The following is a 23,562-nucleotide window of genomic DNA, read 5'->3' on the forward strand; positions in this document are numbered from 1 at the left end:
TGACTGTCTATCCTGAATTCTTGTTCCCTTGCCTGTCTATTGATCATTATCTTCGTCTTCTGCATATAACTACAACCCCACTCCTACACCTTCTCGGTTAAAGTCCTCAATCGTTTCTTGTAATTTGTCCCCAGTGTTGCTGAACAGGACGATGTCATCTGCAAACCTAAGGTTGCTGAGACATTCGCCGCTGATCCTCACTCCGAAGCCTTTTCGGTCTAATTAGCTTGAATACTTCTTCAAAGCACGCAGTGAATAGCAATGGAGAGAGTGCGTCTTCTTGCATGACCCCTTCCTTGATATGCAACTTTCTGTTTTTCTTGTGGAGCACATAGATGTGGCATATTTGTAAATATTTATCAAGATAACCACGTATGCCTCCTGTACTCCTTGACTAAGCAATGCTTCTGTGAGTGCTGGTATCTCACCTGAATCAAGTGCCTTTTCATAATCTACGAAAGCCATTAGAGAGCTTGATTGCACTCCGCAGATTTATCGATTACCTGACTGATGACATGGATGTGATCCATTGTAGAATATCCCTTCCTAAAGCCAGCCTGTTATCTTGGCTGATTAAAGTGAAGTGTTGCCCTGATTCTACTGGAATTTATCTTGGCAAATAATTTACACAATACTGAAAGCAAGCTAATGGGCACATAATTCAGTTCTTTACCGTCTCCTCTCTTATGTAGTAGTATAGTGTTTGCATTCTTTCAGCTCTCTGGTATCCCTGCAGTCGTGAGGCATTGCGTATAAAGGACCGCAAGCTTTTTCCTTGTCCCATGTCAGCTCATGAGTACCTATAAAGCACACATCTCTCTTAATGACACAGCGCACAATATTCAACGGCTTCTTTGATTTTTTAAAATTTCTTGGCATTTGAGCTACCCCATTCTTGAGCGATTAGGTATGTGCCACCCTATGCTGCGGCTTACATAGCACGGAATTTCGACCGGCAGCGCAGTGCCAGCGAAAGCACCTCTGTTCTCGGTAAATCAGACGTTCGCATCAACTCTTTGCGTTATATACGCTGCACCAGTAACCCCAGTGGTGGATGAACGGTTCCAGAGTCCGACGACCCTGCGACAATGGGTGTGTGCAACTCTACGACGCCATGCAAGCTACCACGAGCTAGAGACTAGTGACATTTCTATCATAGCGCGGCACCTCAGCGTTTGATTAAATAGTGTGGGATGCTTGCATTTCCATATATGCGAAACGCGCCTGCCAATGTTTGCGTTCCGGTACACGATAAGGAACTCATGGTGGTTGCACGTCGCTCTGAGCTCCCCACCAAAGGCAGATATTCCCATTCCGAGCGTTCCGTCACAGTATTCCCTAAACGAAATTTTGGAATCAAGCATCATAATCTTTTTGCCGACATTGAAGAGATAGCAAGCACGTGAAAGAATGTGCTTACGAAAACAGAAATTAATAAAAGAGAGGCTGCGAAAATATTGATAAGCAAGTTTGATAATAAAACGAGAAATAATGGAAAGAAACAGCTGCCGCTGAATTCATTTCGTGCTGTCAGAAAGTTGCTATCCCCATCCTATATAGTGAGACGGAAACTGCTTTTCCGCATTGGGAGCGTTTTTGTGGCCTGCGCGTTGTTCACATTTGCTTTCGTTTTCTCTTGCACTGTACTTTCGAAGACGGTTAGAAGTTCTCCAATGTGTTTCTTTGCTATTGCTTTTTTTTCTATATTTGGTTAAAGCACTGAGTGAACCTGCTGGTCATACTCTAGTTGCGACAGGGGCAAGTTTTGCAGCATGTGTTTTTTTTTATTTCACGCAGCATTTCCATGAAATCTGCGAATGTCTTGGAGTGCTTCAACGAAGTTCTGTCCATTACATTTAAAAAAATCCTCTACTGCGTACTACACAGAGGGTTGCGTGAATGAAAATTTTTGCAACCATAACAAGGTTTACCGCTACGCTTGCGCTGCTCAGACCTTGTTCTGTACACGGGTGCGACATGTTGGCGCAAGGCAGCACGCAAGACAACTGCTGCTGAGCAGAAGAAAGAGCGCCCTGGCAGCTACCAGACGTCTCAGAACGCTGCGGCATGATGAGGAGTGCCGCCAACGGTGTTGCAGGCGTCGCACCTCGATGGGGCATACTGAACAAATTAATATAATGGCAGTAACAGCTAACATATCAGATGAAACCCGCAGGCAACTCAGCGTGAACCCTATACCGAAGTACATGGACCTGAACCACGGGGCTTCAGAACCGGCATATCTCCAACCATTCTCATTCCCAAGACGCCTGTCGGTATTTCCTGAATGGCAGAATAAGCCACCGCGCACTCCCAGAGGCGACAGGCGGCGCACTTGACACACTACACAACATAACCACAGCCAATTCAACACAATATCATGTGGGTGTTGGGACGTGCAGGAATAGCGGGGAATGAGGAGGCGGACAGGGTAGCTCGAGAGTGTACAATCCGAGCAGCTGAAGAATGCACACTCGAAAGTTCGCCGTCTATTTCAAATGAATACTCGGCTTTATTGGCACACTACAGGGTAACCAGGCTACAATATCTTACCCCACATAATTAATAAGCCACTCACGAATGCGGAGAGCACCGATTGGAGCTCCAGACAGGAACCTTCCCCAACTTTAACTATACTCAATAAAATGTACCCCACCAGGTACGCAGCTAACTGCCCTGGATGCGGCCAAAGCCCACCTTGTATCAGACCACATGGGAATGCCAAACTTATAAGAGCAGTCCCCAAAACCCTAAAACCAAATGCGAAGCACTGCTGATCACTTACCGTAGCGAGGGCGAAATTTGTCTCGTGCAGCGAGCAGCTGAGGCCGTTAGAGCCCTGGACAAGAGAACCCACCCCTGCTAAACCCAAACAAGAGTGTCCGAGGAGACCCTGACGGACTACCACAAAAGACCCTGTAGAGACCAATAAATGTTTTTGATGATGATGATGATGATGATGATGATGATGTGGCACGAGATGAGACCGATGGGAAACTGTTGTCGTTGTCAGCGCGAAGTCAAAGAAAGACAGTTCCGCCCTAAGGGCGAAGCATTGAAAGCGATAGCAAGATCGAGCATTGCGCTGAATTTAATCAAACGGTGTTTTATGTGTACGCGGGGGCCACATGTCTGCGCTACACAGCTTGCGATGCAGCAGCGCCCTGGTAGGTATATCGAGACACTGGCGTGAAGAGTGCCGCCATGCAGATGTCGCACCTCAATGGAGCACGAGTTTAGGCAGGAGGGATATTTTCACCGTTTGTAGTTTGTAGTGCACGGTCCGATTCGCTCGAACCACCCCACGCACCTCGGTGGGGTTTGCACACGCCGCCACAGCAGGTACGCTGGTGCTTGCGCGCACAACGCTCATGTCAGCAGCGGCAGGCAGAACGCGGCCGTTGCTACGCAGCTGAGCCGATTCAGCGGAGAATGAGGGTGCGTCCAGTGGCTTCAACGTTTCTTGCAACTAAGCGCAGTGAGCTTATTTCGCGTCTCTGGAATTCTCGTAACCATCCCCACGCAGGCCGCATGTGCGCTGTCGACGCCTGGACAGCACAGTGGCACGGCGGTGCCGACAATGTGTACGCACCTTGAGTGTCGGTATAACTGCTATTGCCATGTACGAATAAATTCTATACAACATGGGTGTGTGCTCGATCGTTTGATGAAGGAAAACGCGGCCGCCGCTGCGTTTTCTCTTTCCCTCGCTATCCTCCCCACTCGCGCTCTCTTTCAATTGTGGCATACACTCACCAACTCTAGGCAGTGTAGCGAAAGCTGCTGGTCGCGTCCGCTTGCCAGAATAAATTCTCCTCCACTGTCCACCCCGAATCGCTGTCCGCGTGAAGTTGACTGAATCAAAGCTGCGTAAAAGGTTTGGTGGAGCACAATGGCCGAGTCCCCCTCGGTTCGCGGCTCGGAACACACAGCTGGCTCTCTTCATGTTGGCAACATTTACAGCAATCGACAGCATTTACCCCTTGTGGCGCCACAAGGGGTAAATTTTGTCGATTGCTGTAAATGTTGCCAACATGAAGAGAGCCACGCCTCCTGCAACATCCTGTTGACATCACCACGCGCCGAGAGGCATCCGCAAGGCCAAAAACGGAACACGGGATTGGTTTTCTTGCGATAGAAATTATATGGACATGCAAGGCTTATTTCCGCCGTTGCCGTCAGGGTCGGTGTGTTGTTGCGTGTGAAGTCCCAATGTGATAACATCTTGGCCGCGCGCCGTATGCTTTGTGTGCGAGTTAAGATTGCGAGGGTGAGCCGAGGATGGCTACTCGGTCTCGCTCGCGCAAGGCAGGAAGGCGGGGAGGAAGCGCGCCGTCTTCCATTGCGCGCAAAGCACTGGGGAGAGGGGGGTCCGTTCTACTCCGGCGGCGGCTGCGTATGACGCGGCTGAGCACGGCCGCACTGGCCCCATCTTGAAAGCGATATGCGATTAGTACTGAGCCTATGCACGCCGGGGGCCGATAGCTTCTTCGTGTGCGCTATGTTCCCGCCGCTCAGTTCGCGTTGAAGCTAGAGGCAGAAGGTCAATTCGCTCCATGCTGCTGCGGCACTTCCTCACGCCAGCGTTTTGACAGCGAGTGCCCATGGTCATTCAGATGTGTTCATGTTTGCCTGTGCGCGTGTGCCACCACGTTTGTTAATTTACATATAATAAGCGAATGTTTACAACTTGTAGTTCTATCGGTCGTATTATATTTACGTTGCAAAGCTGTCTAATAATTTGCTATCGCAATCGATGCTTCGTCTTTTGGGCAGAACTGCGACTTTTTTGAAATTCTGGTGTTCCCGCGGCGACTAGCGGTCCCGCATTCGCCAAGGTCATGACATTCTCTACCCGATGTAATCCTTTGTTTTGATTGCGTAAAAATGTTAGAGGTTCCAAACATAGTCCGCGAAATTTTTTTTTCTGAACTTGCACCTCGCCTCGCCTTACGCGCCAGCGTCTCTCTATAATGTGGCCTGTGTTTCAAGATGAAGATAATTAGTCTGTTAATGATGGCCATGATTTTGTATATATCTTAAGAACGTGAAAGACTAGGATTGGAATGAATGACAGTACGAAAGAGGTTTCAAAAGCGACTTCACTTTTCTTCTTAACACCATAATATGTTTCATTGGATGAAAGGCAGTACGGCCAATACACAGTCACAATGTACGCGAGACCTATTTACAGAATCCTCGAAGCACCTAAAATTCTTTGCGATGCCATGTATCTATTCAGACCGTTATCAAACAGGACAACATAGGACTATATTATCATTCAGAAAGCATTTCAATCTACCAATTTTGCTGCATGCAGTGCACCGAGACCTCTTGTTACGAAGAGTGAACAAAAGCCGCACGACGTTTCCTCGCGTAGCTCTCCGCTTTCATCGTCACGGCGTCACACAGCACGTCGAATGCAACGGCGTCAATGTGCACGATAACGCACTCTCTGTAGTCGCAACTTTCTGCGCCAAGAGCACTTATTCTAAAATACGGTCAGCCATTTTACCTCGCTGAGTCGTGAAAGCGCGTACATTGAATCCCACAGTGCGCGGGATCTGCATTCTATTTTAATTTTTTAAGAATTTTCGGTCGTTTTGAAGCCTCTGTTTGTTATGTCTTTTGTTCAGTAATGTTTTTTAGCAATTTCATCCGCTTATTTTCTACGAAATCCCTCGCCAGTATGTTCACTTGCGGTGGAATTGTTTCTACCCCGTTGAGGGTTAAGAACACAGATTTTATGAAATTTTGCAGTAGCCTCTAGAAAAGGCGTATTTCTTGTCGCAAGCTTACATTGTGGCTCATGACGAAGCGTTCAGCTTCAAACTTACGGACGTAATTAACCGATGGAAACTACTCATTCCTCGGCATACTAATAGGCGCAATCATCTTTAACACGTGAACAGTTGAGTGGGCGCGGGTGTGAGTCTCAGTGTGCTTGACTGAGTGGGAGTGGATGTTGGTGGATACAGGAAAAAATATTGACGAGCGTGACTGACTGCCGACTAACTCTACCGAGTTATCCGGCTACCATACTTTTTATAGAAATTTGCGTTTAACAAAAAAAGTTTCAATACTATTCTGTTACAGCACAAACTTGGTTTCATGTAGAGCGTTGTTCGATATTTTCTTACTGGCTCGTGCCTCAAAAAAGAAACAAGGAGGAAGAAACCATGACAAGACAGCAGAGTTACTCACCAAATTACGCTGCCGCATACCCTCGCTGAATTTCTACTTAAACAGGTCGGGTTTGGTTCCCTCCCCCCTCTGTTCTTTTTGTAATGAGGAAGAGACGATACACCACTTTCTTCTATCTTGTCGCCGCTTTACTGCGCTTAGAAAAAGATGGTTGGAAATACCTTTTCGAAGAATTGGCCTGGACTTGACAGAACCTGCAATTCTTTCGTTCGGAGCGTCCACTTTGGGATTTAGCCACACGGATGCATGCTTCGCTGTCCGAACATTCCTTGTGGAATCTAAACGAATGCCCTGCTAAATTCTTTTATTTTTGTTTTTACTTTTAAGTTAATTATTACCAATTCAATATTACCTTCCTGATGTTATTTAACAGGCAATTCTGCGCTATTCAATGCTATTTCAATAACTATTAGGAAATTTATGCTCCATAATAATTTCGAATAATCCACCCATCTCTTGGTCAATCCCCCATCGTGGGTAGGAGCCACACGCATCACAGGCCACAACAACAACAACTACGAGAGTTAAGAGTGAAGCAGCGTTGACAAAACGTCATTCAACTAGGTCTTGAACGAGAAGAAAGGGGGTTAACCGAAGGGCCCGATTTTTATTAGTCATATCATAAGAAACCAACAAACACTGACACCAAGGACAACATAGGCGAAGTTACTTGTGCTTAATAAATGAAATAAAGAAACGATAACTTAATGTAATTGAAAGTGGATGAAAAGACAACTTGCCGCAGGTGGGGAACGATCCCACAACCTTCGCATTTCGCGTGCGATGCTCACAAATTGAACTACCGCGGTGCCGTTTCCTCATCCACTTTCTTCGGTATTTATGTTCCCTAGTGGAACCCTGGGAGTGTTAGAAAGCGCAACCACTCAGACCTTGGCGGCGGATGTGGAACATCCTTTCTCGTGCAGGCGTCACGAAAACGTGATCTTTTTGAGTGAAGGAAACCGGTCAATAAACCCACACATGCTACCTGAAGGCATCAAGGTTGCCGGATTCGAGACCCTTGTTATGTAATAAACGAGAAGAGGGTTAACCAAGGGACCCGATTTTGAGTGGGCTTAAGTGGTACATCTTTCCTCGATGCTGCTGTCGCTGCTGATGTGGCCTCAGATGCTTTTCCATTGTCCTCACTAAACACTATACGATCTGATGACTTTTTCATACAAATATCCATGTGGGAATACCACACGGCACACAACAATGCTCAGTGAACGTTTGTTTGAGGCAGGAAATCGCGTCCGTGATTCAACGTTTCGAAGCCACACGCGATCTATAAGAGACACGACGTAGTGCAGGGGTGCACAATTCAAAACCATCGTAGGCCGCTTCTGTGGGAAGCACAGGGGCTGCATTTAGTGGGAAACGCTGCATCTTTTGTTACTGTTAGGTGTCATAACATCGAAACATATTAGGAAAGCTCACGTTCGGTTCAATTATGAACGCTGCGCCACTATACAAGTCTTAGCGTGCATGAGTGACATGAGGGATCCATTCGGAGGTCGTGCGCCTTTCTCATCTGCTTCCAGCAAGATATCCTGGGTTTCCGCACCCTTTGTTTTATTGCTCCTGGCGAACAGGGTGTGAAGGCGCGCCATCTATTGGGATCGGGTAAAAACGGTAGGCGACCAGCGAACGTATTCGTCAAGTTGCAACCCAAGCCAAGCGTTTTATTGTACCTGACGACCTCCTCCTCGTCTCCCTCTTACCCCACCGTGGACCTTCGGTCCTTCCTTTTCTGAATAACTGAAACCAGTTTATTCTGAAATAAACATGTCTACACAGAACATGCCCACGGAGTCAGGCAGAAGGAAGAAGCTAGTAGCATACTTCCTGACAAAGCCCCCATTCATTCATTCATTCATTCATTCATTCATTCATTCATTCATTCATTCATACGTTGTTTCATGCAATAATTCATTTAACCATTAATTGCCCCTCACGCTGCCAGCGGTTCACGTTGTGCATTGTGTTCGACCAGAAAATTTTGGCCGCATTTCGACGAGGACTAAATGCAAGAACGATCGCGTACTTAGGATTAATTATGACTACCTGGAGTTCTTTATTGCGCACCTAAATCTGAGTGCCCCACTGTGCGCCTCATTACGAGATCGCGATTCTGGCACGTAAAACTCAAGAATTTAAATGAAAATTTAAATGACTTGAAAGACTGAAGTATCCCCGAGTTTTCTTCGGCCCTCAAGTGGATACAACAATCAGAGCCTTAAATATTTGCTCCTTAATTTTTGTCAAGTCACTGTAAAAATCCTGTTTAGCCCCAATCACGGCGATCTAGAGCGCGGGAGGAGTGCCCTTCGCACGCTTGCGCTCCTCGCTAGCAACGACGACGGTCGGAGCGCTGAACTACTGGTCACACGCGACGATGGCATACTGCCTTCATTTTGCTGTCTGGTGATTATGAAGGCTCTCTGTTAAAACTTTTAAGAAGGAAGAAGAAGACGACGGACGACATCAGTCACGCGGCGAGCTTTATTGATCAATCGGTTAACTTCCTGTGGTGTTCCAGGGTATATAGTAGCGTGGATTCAGTCATTCTTAGGTGAAAGAGAATTCTATTGCTACGAAAGCGGCGTTTCTTCTTCTAAACACAAACAAACGAGAGGCGTACCGCAAGGCTCAGTTCTTTCCGCGGTACTTTTTAATATTCTCATTAGCACACTACCTTGTCATCAAGAAATAACTACTTATGTTTATGCAGACGATATTGCGTTTTTTGCATCTGCAAACGACATCCACACGCTGTACCAACGACTGCAAACTTACCTTTATGATCTGGAGAGGTGGTTAGATGCTAGTCACTTCACATTCAATGCCAGCAAATGTGCTGTTCTCGTTTTTCCGATACGTGACATAGTGCACATTTCATTGTCTTGCCACCTTCAAGACATACTACAGGTGGAATCTGTTAAATACCTCGGAATTATTTATAACGCCTCTCTCAACTGGCGCTCTCACATAGATCAATTGACTGGGAAAGGTATCCGTGCAATTGGCATATTGCGTAGGCTGAGCAGTCGTCGAATAGGATTGAGAAGAGATACACTCCTAATGATATATCGTATGTACGTTCGCCCTGTATTAGAATTTGGTTGCGTGCTCTTCTCTGGAGCTCCAGCCTACATGTCCCGTCCTCTAATCCTCTTAGAAATACAAGCATTACGTCTGTGTTTAGGTCTTCCTTAATTTGTGGCAAATTCTATTCTTTATCTAGAATCAGGCAGGGAGATACGATCTCTCCAATGCTATTCACAGCATGTTTACAGGAGGTATTCAGAGACCTGGATTGGGAAGAAATGGGGATACAAGTTAATGGAGAATACCTTAGTAACTTGCGATTCGCTGATGATATTGCCTTACTTAGTAACTCAGGGGACCAACTGCAATGCATGCTCACTGACCTGGAGAGGCAAAGCAGAAGAGTGGGTCTAAAAATTAATCTGCAGAAAACTAAAGTAATGTTTAACAGTCTCGGAAGAGAACAGCAATTTACAATAGGCAGCGAGGCACTGGAAGTCGTAAGGGAATACATCTACTTAGGGCAGGTAGTGACTGCGGATCCGAATCATGAGACGGAAATAATCAGAAGAATAAGAATGGGCTGGGCTGCGTTTGGCAGGCATTCTCAGATCATGAACAGCAAGTTGCCATTATCCCTCAAGAGAAAAGTGTATAATAGCTGTGTCTTACCAGTACTCACCTACGGGGCAGAAACATGGAGGCTTACGAAAAGGGTTCTACTAAAATTGAGGACGACGCAACGAGCTATGGAAAGAAGAATGATAGGTGTAACGTTAAGGGATAAGAAAAGAGCAGATTGGGTGAGGGAACAAACGCGAGTTAATGACATCTTAGTTGAAATCAAGAAAAAGAAATGGGCATGGGCAGGACATGCAATGAGGAGGGAAGATAACCGATGGTCATTAAGGGTTACGGACTGGATTCCAAGGGAAGGGAAGCGTAGCAGGGGGCGGCAGAAAGTTAGGTGGGCGGATGAGATTAAGAAGTTTGCAGGGACGGCATGGCCACAATTAGTACATGACCGGGGCTGTTGGAGAAATATTGGAGAGGCCTTTGCTCTGCAGTGGGCGTAGCCAGGCTGATGATGATGATGATGATGATGATGACCTAGAATCTCGTGTTCCGCCACTTTCGTGCAGGTTCCGGCTTTTGACGGTGCAGACGTTCTTGAGGATTTACGAATCATCACTGCGTCATCCCCAAATAATCTTTATTTCACAACCTGCATTGTTTTTCGGTGTCATCTGGCCGCGACTACATAATCCGCAAATTATATTCGTGCAAAAATTACTTGACTCTTTGGGCGTGCGCATATGCGATGTACTTCCTATTACCGACAGAGCTGTTGCCACGGATATTCAATTTGATGACATCTTTCCTAATAATGCAAAATTACTTCCACACCGTATTCTAGACGGTATATTACAAGATCACCTGAAAAACCTTCAAACAAACGTTGGAATTGCTACAGATGCTTCACAATGTGAAGAAAAGTCAGGTGTCGGAATATTTTCCCCGATTCTCGATTGGACATTTTCTCTTCGGATGCCAGATTTCATACCGATTTTTTTAGCCGAATTCATGGCCGTGGTGCTGGCATTAAGCAAATTAGGACCATCAATTACATCAGCCGTGATAGTTACTGATTCTTTATCATTGTGCTCATCCCTTACTGCTTCTAGTGATTCTCGCGCGATGAGGACATTTCAATCATTGGTACCTGACTACTTGAGAAGCGTGCGTGTGATTTGGGTGCCTGGCCATAAAGGACTAATCATTAATGAAATTGCAGACTCTCTAGCCAAGGCATCGCTAAGTGGCCCGATTCTTCCTTGCTGCCCTTTGACTGCTTATGTTACTGCAGCTAGATTTCGCAGGAGTATCATTATACAGTCAGTATGAGGCTCCGCAATTACTAACTCTGTGGATTACGGACATCTCCTGCACCCTTGGAACAGAAATTTTTGCCGAACACGGAAAATTGAAGTGTCTATCATGAAGCTGCGCTGCCGTATACCTGCATTGAACTTCTACCTCCACAGGTCTGGTCTGGTCCCCTCACCATTATGCTCATTCTGTGGCGAAGCGGAGACAATCGACCATTTCTTGTTGCCTTGCAGACGTTTTTCTATTATAAGAAAACGACTACACGAAATCCCGCTTCGCTCTATTGGTCTAACTTTATCAGTGCCTGTGATTCTATCTTTTGGAGCCTCCATTGTTGGGTTCAGCCACAGAAATGTTTGCTTGGCGATCCAAAATTACCTAATTGAAACCAATCGATTTCCATGTTAGATTGATCGTTCTCCCTCCCAACCATAGCTTTCTTTTATTTCTTATCTAGTATTAATTATTATTGTTATTAATATTATTATTATTATTATTATTATCTTATACCCGGTTTTCATCTGATTATTTCCTTTTTTCTCCAACCACAAAACGTTTATTTTTAAACTCACACGTCCAAATTGTTAACTCCCGTGTTATCATTATTATTTTTAGGCACCTAATTAAACCGCCCGATTCTTGGCCAATCCCCCACTGTGGGTATGTGCCACGGCCACTCAGGACAACAACAACAGCCATCTTAGGGTAGAGCATGCCAGCAACCGACCCAGTCGGACCCTTCTTCATTGTCATTAAAAGCTTGTTCCTCACGCAACTCGTCGAGACTCTTCAGGCTCCCTTGGCGTAACTGAAGGTACTAGCCGTGTTTAGATGACTGTGCTAATATAGTGCATCACGGCGGCAATGTTTGCACGCGGCACATCTGCCTTTGTCCGAAATAGGCCGTATTACGATCGGCCATCGGGGAAAGTGACCTTCCAGCCTGTCCTGCCCCACTGTGACGAATCGTTTCGTGAAGCTAATACATCCCACTGGACATACCAGCGACGACACCATGGCGAGACAAGTTTTGAGGAACATGTGATTGACTGGATGTCACTCGGCCACCGACCACGACGCTGGGTGCAAGAAACTCCTGCAAAAGGGCGTTCTATGCTGCTTCACCAAGGCCACTGCTAGCCGCCAAGGCCGTCCGACAGACAAACCCGCTAATGGCGGAGCCATCCCAGGAACCAACACGCGCCAGTTTGAGTCAAGCGTGACAATCGCTGCCCACGAGACTGCCCTCCTTTGTGTTCAGTGAACAAAGGTATACTCGAGTGATTGTGCGCACCCTCGCCCTCAAGGCGGATCCTTCGGCGACTTTGGTCGCTCCGACTGGACGAATGTGTGACGGCAGCATTGCCTGGATCTAGGGAGGACAGAGCGGTTTCAAGCGTTCTTTTTCGGCTCCTCAGGGTGTGCTTCAATTCATTCATGTTACACGGTTGAGAAGTAACGATCTCTACTCCTCATGTAGGTATTGTGAATAAACCCAGTACTGATGGTTCTCGGCGAGAACCTTTCCCTCCCTGCAACAACGTCCTCAGCGTGGATGAGTCGGACGACGGCATAGGTCAGCTACCCCTTTTGATATGCCCGACCCTTACAGCCGGAACATGCTTCCGGCAAGTGCGTTTGGCTAGTGACTAAGAACACACGCCGGCAATCGTCTCTTTTTCTCTCGCCCTCGGTGCGATATCGCCAGGGTCAAGTATGCCGTGTTGTTTCATGCCTAGCGCTACCTTGCGACACATAACAAAGCGCACGAAAGAAAAGTTACATCCCGGGAGTCCCAAAAAAGCGCGGGAGCCCAGACAAGCTTCTCGATAATGACACGGTTATTTAGAAGCTCTCCTTTATGGAGAGCCTCAGAAATCGCTCGGTTAGGAGAAACTCGCTGGGCGCGCGCGCACCTACTTCTGAGACATGCAGCGTCAACAATAACTATTATCTTGCGCTATGAGCCAGTGAATAAGCATTTTCTTTTACAAATCACACGCTCAGCGAAGCAACTGCGAAGTTCGCTGGACAAAATGCTCCGAGAGTACAGTAAATTTTTAGCTCCGCCCTGACGCATAGCGTCAATATGTACGCACGTCCGCGCATGCCAGCACTATGCGTGTGCGCGCTCGTGCACACTTGGGTTAGAGAGTAAGATAACACTCGTGGATATGCCTGTCCTTTATTGTAAATGAATGACACAATGACTGAATTGGTGAGAATAAAACACTTCGAAATGAGCAATGAGGTAGAAATTCAGTTGGAAATGCAGAGAAATAAACCACGATAAAAAAACATGCACGCATATTCTTATATCAAACATAAGAATTTCTAACACTATTTGATGAGACCCAAAGCATTAAGCACTCCTTATGAAGGCACAAAAAACTGAGGATTCGATGACAAAAATGTGTTGTGTGAATGACGTTTGAGTCAAGTGACGCAGATAATGAAGTGAATGCTTTGTTGACGGTATGGAGTACCTCGCCACAGCAATCGGGAGCACAAGTAGTAAGACATCGCTGCCTTCAATGGACTGCATAGTCCGTACTTCTCTCGTCATGTAAATGACCCTGTTCCTATATGGCGGCTTTTCCGTAGTCCTCACAGAATCGTATAAAGTGAACAAACAATGCTTGATCCCGAAGGGTCCACGGGAACAAACATAATTGATACTTGAAACCGACCATTGCATTCAGTTGAAAAAAAGACAGCCATACAGTTCTTCAGGGGAACGGGGCAATTGCTTCCACTTGTTGCTAATGAAAATAGCAATTTCACGACCCATAGCTGGATGGCCGGTGACCAAGAAAGTTCACAGGACTAACGTAAAAGAAGAACGCTTTGGTGAACTTGTGTGCTGACTGCTTACTGAACTGTCCGTCGCTTTTGCATTACTACACTTTACTTCCCCTTTACTGTAAGAAGTTTCATTGCGATGCAATGGGAAGATGCTCCACCACCAAAAGATGAGACAATGATATTTCAAAATTATATGTCGTCCAGAAAGATTACTTTCGCCTATAGAATAAGTACAGATTCGTTGGTTAATCTCATGAGCACGCGAGGTGAAACGACTCGCACCTCAACACGGAAGTACGACGCCACAACGCAAGCGGGTCAACTAGGATGAGCTGGCCCAGCAAAAATTATCGAACCGGTCGGGACTCAACACAAACGCACTCATTGCACTCAATGTCCAGAACAAATACACAATAAAATAGATAATAAAAAACAGCATCCGGAAAAGGGTTGCCAGTTCCTAAGCACGAGCCACTCGCTACGCGTTCACGAGGCCTGGCTGTTCTCTCGAATCCGTGGAGGTGTTAGCGCTCTTGCCGAACTGCACCTCAATCTCCTCCAGAGTCTTGCCGCGGGTCTCGGGAATAAACACTAACACCAGGACGAAGCCTAGAGCCATGACTGCGCCGTAAAACCAGTAGATGCCGTCATTCCCGAGCAGCCGCATGGTGCTGTGGTACTCCCTGGCGGTCAGGGCGCCGCAGCCGAAGTTGAAAGCAGTTGACGCACCAGTGGCAAAGCCCTTGACGCGCAGTGGCAGCATCTCGCCCATCAGCATCCACGGCAGCGGCCCAAGGCCCACCGAGTAGCCGACCATGAAGCCGCACAGAGCAAGCAGCGGGAGCCAGCCGTACGACGCGAGAAACGCCTGGCCCTGGTTGTGGGGAAAAAGTGCAAGTGGTGTAGCGTATCTGCGGTGGCAGGAATAGGGCTGCGAACGTGCAAAGCACGAATGAAAAACCAAAAAACTTATGCGGCAATAGCCTGTTCGGCGAGAAATTAGTTTTCGCTTGCTTGAAAACGTAGTCCCCTTTGCTAACACCAAGTTACCGCAGAGGTGGAAACTGAGAGCAACTAGGTGGAAAGCAGCAGCAACAACGAGAACAGCAACATCTTGTGACGCACAGTTTCACACAGAACTAATACTGGCGTGGCCCATCACATTCTACTTATTAACTGGTCGTGTAAAACATCTGTAGTGACATAATCGTTAAAGGGACACTAAATGTTACCAAAAAGTCAAGTTAAAGTGATAAAGCAATGCTCTAGAACGTCGAAGGCGTCAATATAATCGCGAACAGAGCTTTAGTAACTGAGAAATTGAGGTAACTGCACGACACGATTTGAGACCCCCCAGCGACATTCCGGTACTAGCCCGATGACGAAGGCACTCTTCATCATAATTTATGTCACCAGTACTCAACTACTCGTATTAAAAAGAACATTTCATTAGATTATAAGACGGAAGAAAATGCTACTTCTCTACTTCCATTCTATTCTAAAAAAAAATAACACTTTGACGTTACCCTTCAGTAGTATAGGTGGTCGAAAGGTTTCGTTTTCGCTCGACTCTGCGCGCTCGACTTTGCGCCGCGCGCGCTTTGGAGTTTCAGTTGTTCCTTTATCGCGTCGTGCTGCGGTGGTCCTGCTGGCCCGCGAAACTTGCATTTGGAACAAGCTGCGAAAATGCCACGTCCATGTGATGTCGTGGGATGCGCGAACGGTCCGCGGAACTTGGCCAAGGGCAGTTGCAGCGGCGAATCCAACGATAATTATCGCTGTGTGCCAAAGAGTGAACCTCTCCGTTCGAAGTGGTCAAGTGCCGTACCTCTGCCACAGCGCGCTGGCAAAGAGCCGAAAAATGACGTAGTGTGCTCGCTGCCCTTTCGTCCAGAGGATTACGAGTCCAACGCCGACTTACTGAAGTCGCGTGGAGTGCCTTTCAAAGCAGGCCGCCGTCGTAGCAGTACGCAACGACGCCGGCAGCGCGAGCCCTCAGCTGCAGGTCACGTTCATCAGTGCTTAAATCGCTGAACTCGAGCTCAGCATCGTGAGCCAATGTGTCGTTGTCAGGGTCATCCATTGCAACGAGCGTCGAAGTCGGCGCCATAAAATAACTAGCTTATCGTCATACGCTTTCCCTTCCGCTAGCCACCATAGTTGCGCTTTCGCGCTGCTGTCGGCTCTGTCTTGGCTCTGTTTCTGGCCGCGCAGAAAAGCCGTAGCGCCGTCTGCGGGAGCCGTTTTACTCACCGACGCCGCAACGTCACTATGAGACCATGACGTCAACACTCCTCGATGGGAGGGCGCGTGATTTGAACTGCGCTAGAGGTACGGGACGCTTCAGAACGCATTTTCTCTTAAAGTAAGTCTCTTCTTCGCACGAAACAAGCGTTTCGAGGTTTCTGGGATGGTATTTCAACAGTACACGTTGACTGAATATTAACCTTTAGTGTCTTTTTAACACGGTCCTATGAAGTGATTCCTCATGCAGAGTAACATGTAGGCGTTCACATATACGCCGACAGGATTCTCTGTATTTCATTAAGCAGCGGTTTCTATCTTCCTCTCTACCTTTCTCTTTCTCTTCGGCATGTAAATCTTTTTACGAATATTCTGCGACGCGAACACTCATGCTACACAAGAAAGTCCCAGTTTCACCCGAAAGGCGAAGCATCGATCGATTGCGATAGCAAATTCGTAGACAGCTATACGAATAAAGGATTGTAGTTTTATCGGCCGTATAAACTTTAAGCATTCACTTACTAACTAAATTAACAAGCACAGTGTCCCGCGCGCACAGGTAAACATGAACACATATCTTACACGATAACCGCGGGAACTCGCTGTCAAAACGCTGGAGTGAGGAAGCGCGGCAGCAGTAGCGAGCGAATTGACCTTCGTGCTGCCTCTCGCTGCAACGCGAACTAAGCGTCGAAACCACAGCCCATACTAAGCTATCAGCACTCGGCGCACTTTTTCCACATCGCAGATTTGAAGATGAGGCCCGCGCGACCGCGAACTTATTCCGCATCGCAGATCGCTTTGAAGATACGGCGCCCGCGTGGCCTCCCCCTACGCAGCAGCCGCCGGAGTAGAACCTCCCCCCCCCTCCCAGACCCTCCCGTCCCCCGGTGTCTCGCGCTCGACGGAAGACGCCGCGCCTCCTTCCGGCTTTGCTCCCTTGCGCGCGCAAGATTAAGCCGCTATCGTCGGGTGATCCTCGCAAGTTTCACTCGCACATACAACAGCGCAGACGGCAGAAGTGCGCCAGGAGTGGCCATATAATTGCTATCGCATAAAACGTTTCAAACGTGTTGTATAGTTGCACAAAGTGCCATAAGATGTTGCCACAAGCATTACTTCAACCGTCCATGACTTCAGCAAACCGTTCATCTGTAAGCGACAATAAGCTTAAGGACAAGCTAAAAGTTTATTCACGGCGACGCTCGAAGCAGTGGGACAGGTCAAACAATAATGGTATAGAAATCTTATTGTCCATTTTTAATAGATAGATGCATATGAAAGAAGAATTAGTCAGCCTTGAATGGTGAAGCTTACTTATATTCGCTTAAGGATAAAGAGAATATACCGCAAGTTAAAGATTAGGAGAATAAAAAGAAGCAATAGAATGCATTCTTCGACAAAGCGCGCACCATGGAGCTCCGTACATTAGCTGGCTCGACATCAGCACACGATGTGTTGAATTGAGCAGCCCAAAAGTCTACAGCACACACAATAATTGCGCTTGTAGGCATAACTTCCTCGCCGTCTATACAGGCAGACTTTCCAAAAAGAAGTTGACTTTTTCATTCGACGTAGCCTTTACGTATGCTGAAGATTAACTGGTGCGCGCAAAATGCGTCAAACGTAAGGCTTCCATCAAAGCAGCCACCGCCGGACTATGCATAGATGGCTTGTACTGACGTCATCATAGCCGCCATGCTGGTGCACCGGCACGGGTGATCAGCTCGGTTCGTGACGTCCCGCGAACGCTATCAAACAGATGGCTTGCACTGACGTCATCGTAGCCGCCATGCTGGTGCACTAGCACGGTGAGGAGCAGAGTCCCTGACGTCGCGTGAAAGCTGTCAATGAAGTTATTGATACCTGAGTCTCCTTGAAGTGGTACGATATTCCAAGAAGTACCAGGCTGACGGAGGACAGGAAGCAGGACCCAAGCAGCAGCACTTTGCGACCTAAGCGGTCAATAGCCAGCGTGGCTACGATGCCACTGGCCACTTGGACAACTCCCACGATGATGGTGCAGTCGGTGGGCTCGATGGTCGATCCGGCGGACTCGAAGATGTCTTGCGTATACAACAGCATGATGCTGATGCCTGAGAACTGCTGCAGGAACATGCCGAGCAAAACACACAGGAATGGCTTGTAGATGTAGGGAAGCTTGAAATCGGCGAACGAGAACGGCTCGACCACTGTTCCCGCTGCCTGAAGGCTGTCGAATTCCTCGCGAGCCCATTCCGCTCCTTCGTAGAACTCCAGCGCCTGCATGTGCGAGACGGCACGCGAGCAAATTCTCGCCATTAGAAAGAGGCTTCGGACCGAAATGTCGACGGCCATGAAATTAAGTTATGCAAACCAAGTTAAACAAACAACAAAAGGAGAAGCAAGGCAGCAAAATTCCTGGCGTACCATCAAAGCCATCAGAAAATCATGAAGGAATCTTATCAATCGACACAATAGTTTCTTGTTCATCCATATCAATAAATCAAGAGGTTTCCTCGTAGTTATCACCTTTTACGTGCCACTGTTTGTTTCGTCGCTGCAGACCAAACGCGGCTTCATTATGCCGTGCAACAACGTAAACCTCGGCCCCGGCAACCTAAGCTGTTCGCGTCATTGAACTTTTGTATTTTCATTTCACAATAGAACCGTAACAAAGCAAAGAGCTTCAAGAATACACTCTTGAATTATTCACGCCGGCGACATGTCATCCGACCACTTTGGCTAGAGTGCTTTGGTCGCAAAGCGACCGGTGATGTACTGGTGGCTTTGGTCGAAAAGCGACTGTTTTGGGTCACTCGCTCACAGCTCGACTTTTCAATCGAACGACTGATAAGTCACAAGGCAGCTGAATTAAGCCAATCAGCGGCCGCGGGGGAAGGGCATCTGTATATGCTCACAATTATTTTATGTGGCGATGGCGGTGCGAGCAGACGTGAACGGCACCAATCGCGAGGCATTTCGGTGTGGCGAAGTGCAGGCCGCGCCAGCCGGTGCAAAAAACATTGGTCACCGTCAGTTGCTCCTTGGTCACTAGTTGTGGTCATTTGCGCTACCTCTACGAATCGCCGGTGTGAATGAGACGTTAAAATTTCCCACGTTTATGTAAATATCTAGTGGACGAACAGGAGCGCTCGCGATGTTCATTATATGTGTCTGGCATCGCAACAGGCCTCAAAATTTTTGCACTCTCAACGAGAAGACCATCCGTGTAGGCTTACAACAAACTCTAATAAACGCCTTGACTATTGTTGTGGCCTTTTCTCATGAAAACTTATCAAGAAAGAGCGAACTCGAGCTGGCAGCTCGGCGGAAGCCGCAGACGCACCTTCAGGGCATCTTCGGAGCGTCCTCTCTGGATGAGCCACCTCGGCGAGTCTGCCACGAACGGCATGGAGCTCACCACAATGACCGAGGGCACGATGCAGGCCGTGGCGAGCCACTGGTAGTCCAGCCACTTGCCCAGCACGTAGGCCATCAGCACGCCCGAGGTGACGGCGATGGTGCACAGGGTGTTCAGAATTCCGCGTATTTGGGGCGGGCTCACCTCCGAGACGAACACGGGCACCGCCAGCGCGATTATCCCTGTGGACAGGCCCGTCAGGAAGCGTCCCAGGAACATGACGTTCGGCTGTGGCGACGCCTCGATCAACAGGAAGCCGATCACGAAGCCAAGCGACGAGAAGATGATGGTGTCCTTGCGGCCCAGCCTATTGACCAGCTGGCCTGCGCATGCGTGTTGTAATGGGTTGAAACAAAGCCAACAGCACCACCGCGAACTTCAAAGCGCGCACGGTTTACTGAGGGGAATGCATCTTTCAATGAATCGTACTCCGGTGGGACATATGGGGGTTTAACAGCTCGCCCTTGGTCTGTGTTTTCATGGCACCAAGAGCAGCATCGACCATTCCGAGATAACCTTTGTCACCCCACCGCTGAATGAAACGCATGTCCACGTGTGGGATACCCTGACGCTATCAGATCTTCATCGGCCAAGTCACCTTGAGACGGCAACGTGCGCGGACTGTTCGGCGCATAAGCCGCTGCGAGCGCCACCACAGGAGTGGACCATGTATATCACGCACGGGCATTACATCGGCAGTGGGCACGGCGTCACTACTAGCATGCGATGCACTAATCCTCTCGTCTTCATTGTGCAGGTGAGAAGGCCTTTTGGAAAATGCTTCCGCTCTAGCGACCATTTTTTGGTGGTGTTGCCGTGCCCGCAGCTATATCACGGGGTTTTTGCATTGCTGTGTTTCTACGGAAGTTGTTGCTGTTTACAGGAGACATCAAAACAAACCCCGGCCCTGAACTAAAGGACATCGTTAAGCAACTGAAGCAAATTGCTGCTGATATCAAAGAAATACAGGAAGAGCGTCTTGCAGATAGAGAGACAAGTTAGATATCATAGCACTTCTAGAAAATAAAGTACAATCTTGTCAGACCGAGAATTCCCGCATGAGTCGCGTAATAGAAACCATGGAACAAAAAATCGATGACCTTGAGAACAGAAGCAGGAGAGCTAACGTAATAGTTTATGGGATACAGCAATCGGACGAAGAAACAAGCGACAGTCTGGAGCGGTCAGTTAGCAGAGATATACAAGATATCCTAGAGCTGGACCCAGTTACCATAAAACGGATACACCGGTTAGGCAGACCGCAAGCGGAAAAGACTAGGCCGGTAATTTTTAAACTTCTAAATTCCCGCGACAAATCGGCAATATTGAAAAAAAGGTATTAAGCTTAAAGGCTCAAAATTTGCCATTGGGGAAGATTTTTCTCCGAAAATTCAGGACGTTGGAAAGAAACTGTGGAACAGTGCGAAAGAAAATCGCGACAAATACGACAAAGTCTCCCTCGGCAAACTGCACATTAACAGTCGCACATTTGTTTGGGACGACGAAACCAGTGTCAAAGTACCCCTTAAAAACACGAAGCGGAATAAAGCAAAATAAACGGCCTGCCAATGACGCGGAGAAGAGCTCGGTAAGACAACTAACAATCATGAATGTAAATGCAAGAAGCTTACTAAACAAAATAGAATCTTTCGAAACCTGTTAACTGATCGCGAACCTGATATAGTCGCCGTCACGGAAACGTGGCTCTCACCGGATGTTTGCAGCCATGAAATCGTTCCAGCGAACTATTCACACATTCGCAAAAATCGGGATTCTAGTGGCGGTGGCGTGGCTCTTGTGATAAAGAAAAACCTCCCATTTGTTTTACTGCCAGATGTGTCAGGTGCTGAATGCGTGTTTTGCAGGCTTCTTTGTAACAGTACTACTGTTTGTGTGGGTTGCTTCTATAGAAGCCCCTCTTCGGGTGATGAGAGCATTTCTGCCATTCATGAGTTTCTACACTGATATGCCAACAGCTCTAGAATTATCCTTATGGGAGACTTTAACCTTCCGGACGTGGACTGGGTAACTATACATCACACATCATTTTCTTCAGAAATTCTGTTTGACCTAATGATATCATTTAACCTTCACCAAATAATCCTAGAACCGACGCGTAAGCAAGGTTCAGCAAACAATATCCTTGACCTTATACTATATCAGTGATCATTTTCCAGCGCACCAAGAACAGAAAGAAATTATTGAACGCATATCAGATCACAACATACCGCTATGCTTGTTGCCTCTGGACTGATCGATAAGAACGCGTTGTAGTAAATCTGTAGTACCCAACTTCGAGAAGGCGGATGACGCCAGCATACTAACCCACCTTGCGCACGAATTTCAAGGATTTACTGAAATTACCGCCGACCAGTCAATCGATGTGAATACAGCCTGGCTTCATTTTAAGAATATGGGTTCCTACTGCGTAACTAACTACGTTTCGTTAAAAAACAAGCGACCACAAAGAACAGGTCCATAAATAACTCGGGAAGTCATCCACGCAAAGCGTCATGTAAAAAGGATATGTAGCTCTTAAAAATCATGGATCATGCCCATCCAAAACTAACAAACTAGCATGCGCAGTAGCACATTTTCGACAGGCATCCAAAGAAGCCAAGGAACATTATTTTCATGTAACGCTGCCTAACTTTCTGACAAACAGCCCTCAGCGATTATGGAACCATTTCCGTCCTACTAAAGATACGTTATCAGGCTTGTCTCCTGAGGAAAAAACTAACAACGCTCATGCATACAATAAATATTTTCACTCGAACTTCACAAAAGATGACGGCAACCTTTCAGACTTGAGTAGCAGTTCAACATCGCGCATCGATCATTTAATGCTATCTGACGCGGGTATCCTTAACATGTTGCTCACCCACCCTTGACCCTAAAAAATCATGCGGACCAGATGACATTCCAAACCATTTTCTAAAGAGATATGCAGAGTGGTGCAGCCGATACTTGGGCTTGATATTTCGAAAATGCCTATTGCAATCATCCTTACCAGACGACTGGAAAAATGTGAAAACCATCCCAATACACAAAACAGAAGCTATCTCATTGCCCTCTAATTATTGACCAATATCTCTCACTATCACTGCTTGCAAGATGCTCGAGCATATCATCCTTAAACATCTAACAAACCTTCTTGACACTCACAACTGTTTAACGCCACACCAGCACGGATTCCGCCATGGATTGTCAACCGTCACGCAGCTTACGGAAGTTGTGCATGACCTCGCATTTAACATCAACAACTGTAGCCAAACCGATATAATATTATTAGACCTTTCGAAAGCATTTGATCGCGTATGCCACCGTGAATTAACAAAATTGCGAGGTTTTATTGGAAATGGGGAAATTTTAGACTGGGTAACAGATTTCTTAACAAACCGGACACAATTCGTACTATTTCAGCATGTGGAATCTGCGACAGTGCCTGTCACATCAGGCGTCCCCCAAGGATCCGTGTTATTTTTAATTTTCATTAACGATATAACCAGAAATATGGACTCATCAAACTGTTTGCTGGTGACTGCGTCATCTACCAAACAATTCATACCTACGATGATCAAGTTTCGCTTAGCAATTCACTAGACCAGCTAAATGAATGGTGCAAAAAATGGCAAATGACGATAAACACAACTAAATCAGTTTGCATGATGGTAACAAGAAAAAAAAACGACCTTACGATTTTCCGTAATTTATTAACGGCACAATGCTAACAAAAGTTCACTAGCATAAATACTTAGGCATCACTCTAACTTTTGACCTGAGATGAAACGCGGACATTTCCAACGTAACTTCGAAGGCATTACGCAAGCTATTTTATCTCCGAAGATGTCTCCGCCTCGCACCCACGTCGACTAAGCTTCTCGCGTATACTACTTTAGTGAGACCGGTTTTGGAGTACGCTAACACAGTTTGGGGGTTTGGTAACACAGTCTGGTGTTGTATTG

At 47.0% G+C, this 23,562-nt stretch overlaps 1 protein-coding gene across 6 annotated transcripts in view; it reads right to left on the bottom strand.

The window, feature by feature from the left end:
* Positions 1–13,311: 13,311 nt before the first annotated feature.
* LOC142583006 (solute carrier family 2, facilitated glucose transporter member 8-like) overlaps positions 13,312–23,562 on the bottom strand; it is a 66,656-nt gene continuing 56,405 nt past the window's right edge. For all 6 annotated transcript variants that reach the window (XM_075693229.1, XM_075693227.1, XM_075693224.1 and 3 more), the window contains exons 3-5: positions 19,523–19,920; positions 18,061–18,456; positions 13,312–14,824 (exon numbers count right to left, since the gene is read on the bottom strand). In XM_075693229.1, coding sequence (XP_075549344.1) covers positions 14,429–14,824; positions 18,061–18,456; positions 19,523–19,920 — 1,190 coding nt within the window. In that variant the 3' untranslated portion in view covers positions 13,312–14,428. The remainder of the gene's footprint in view (positions 14,825–18,060; positions 18,457–19,522; positions 19,921–23,562) is intronic.

Source organism: Dermacentor variabilis, chromosome 5 (genome assembly GCF_050947875.1).
Source record: "Dermacentor variabilis isolate Ectoservices chromosome 5, ASM5094787v1, whole genome shotgun sequence".
NCBI classification, from domain to species: Eukaryota; Metazoa; Arthropoda; class Arachnida; order Ixodida; family Ixodidae; genus Dermacentor; species Dermacentor variabilis.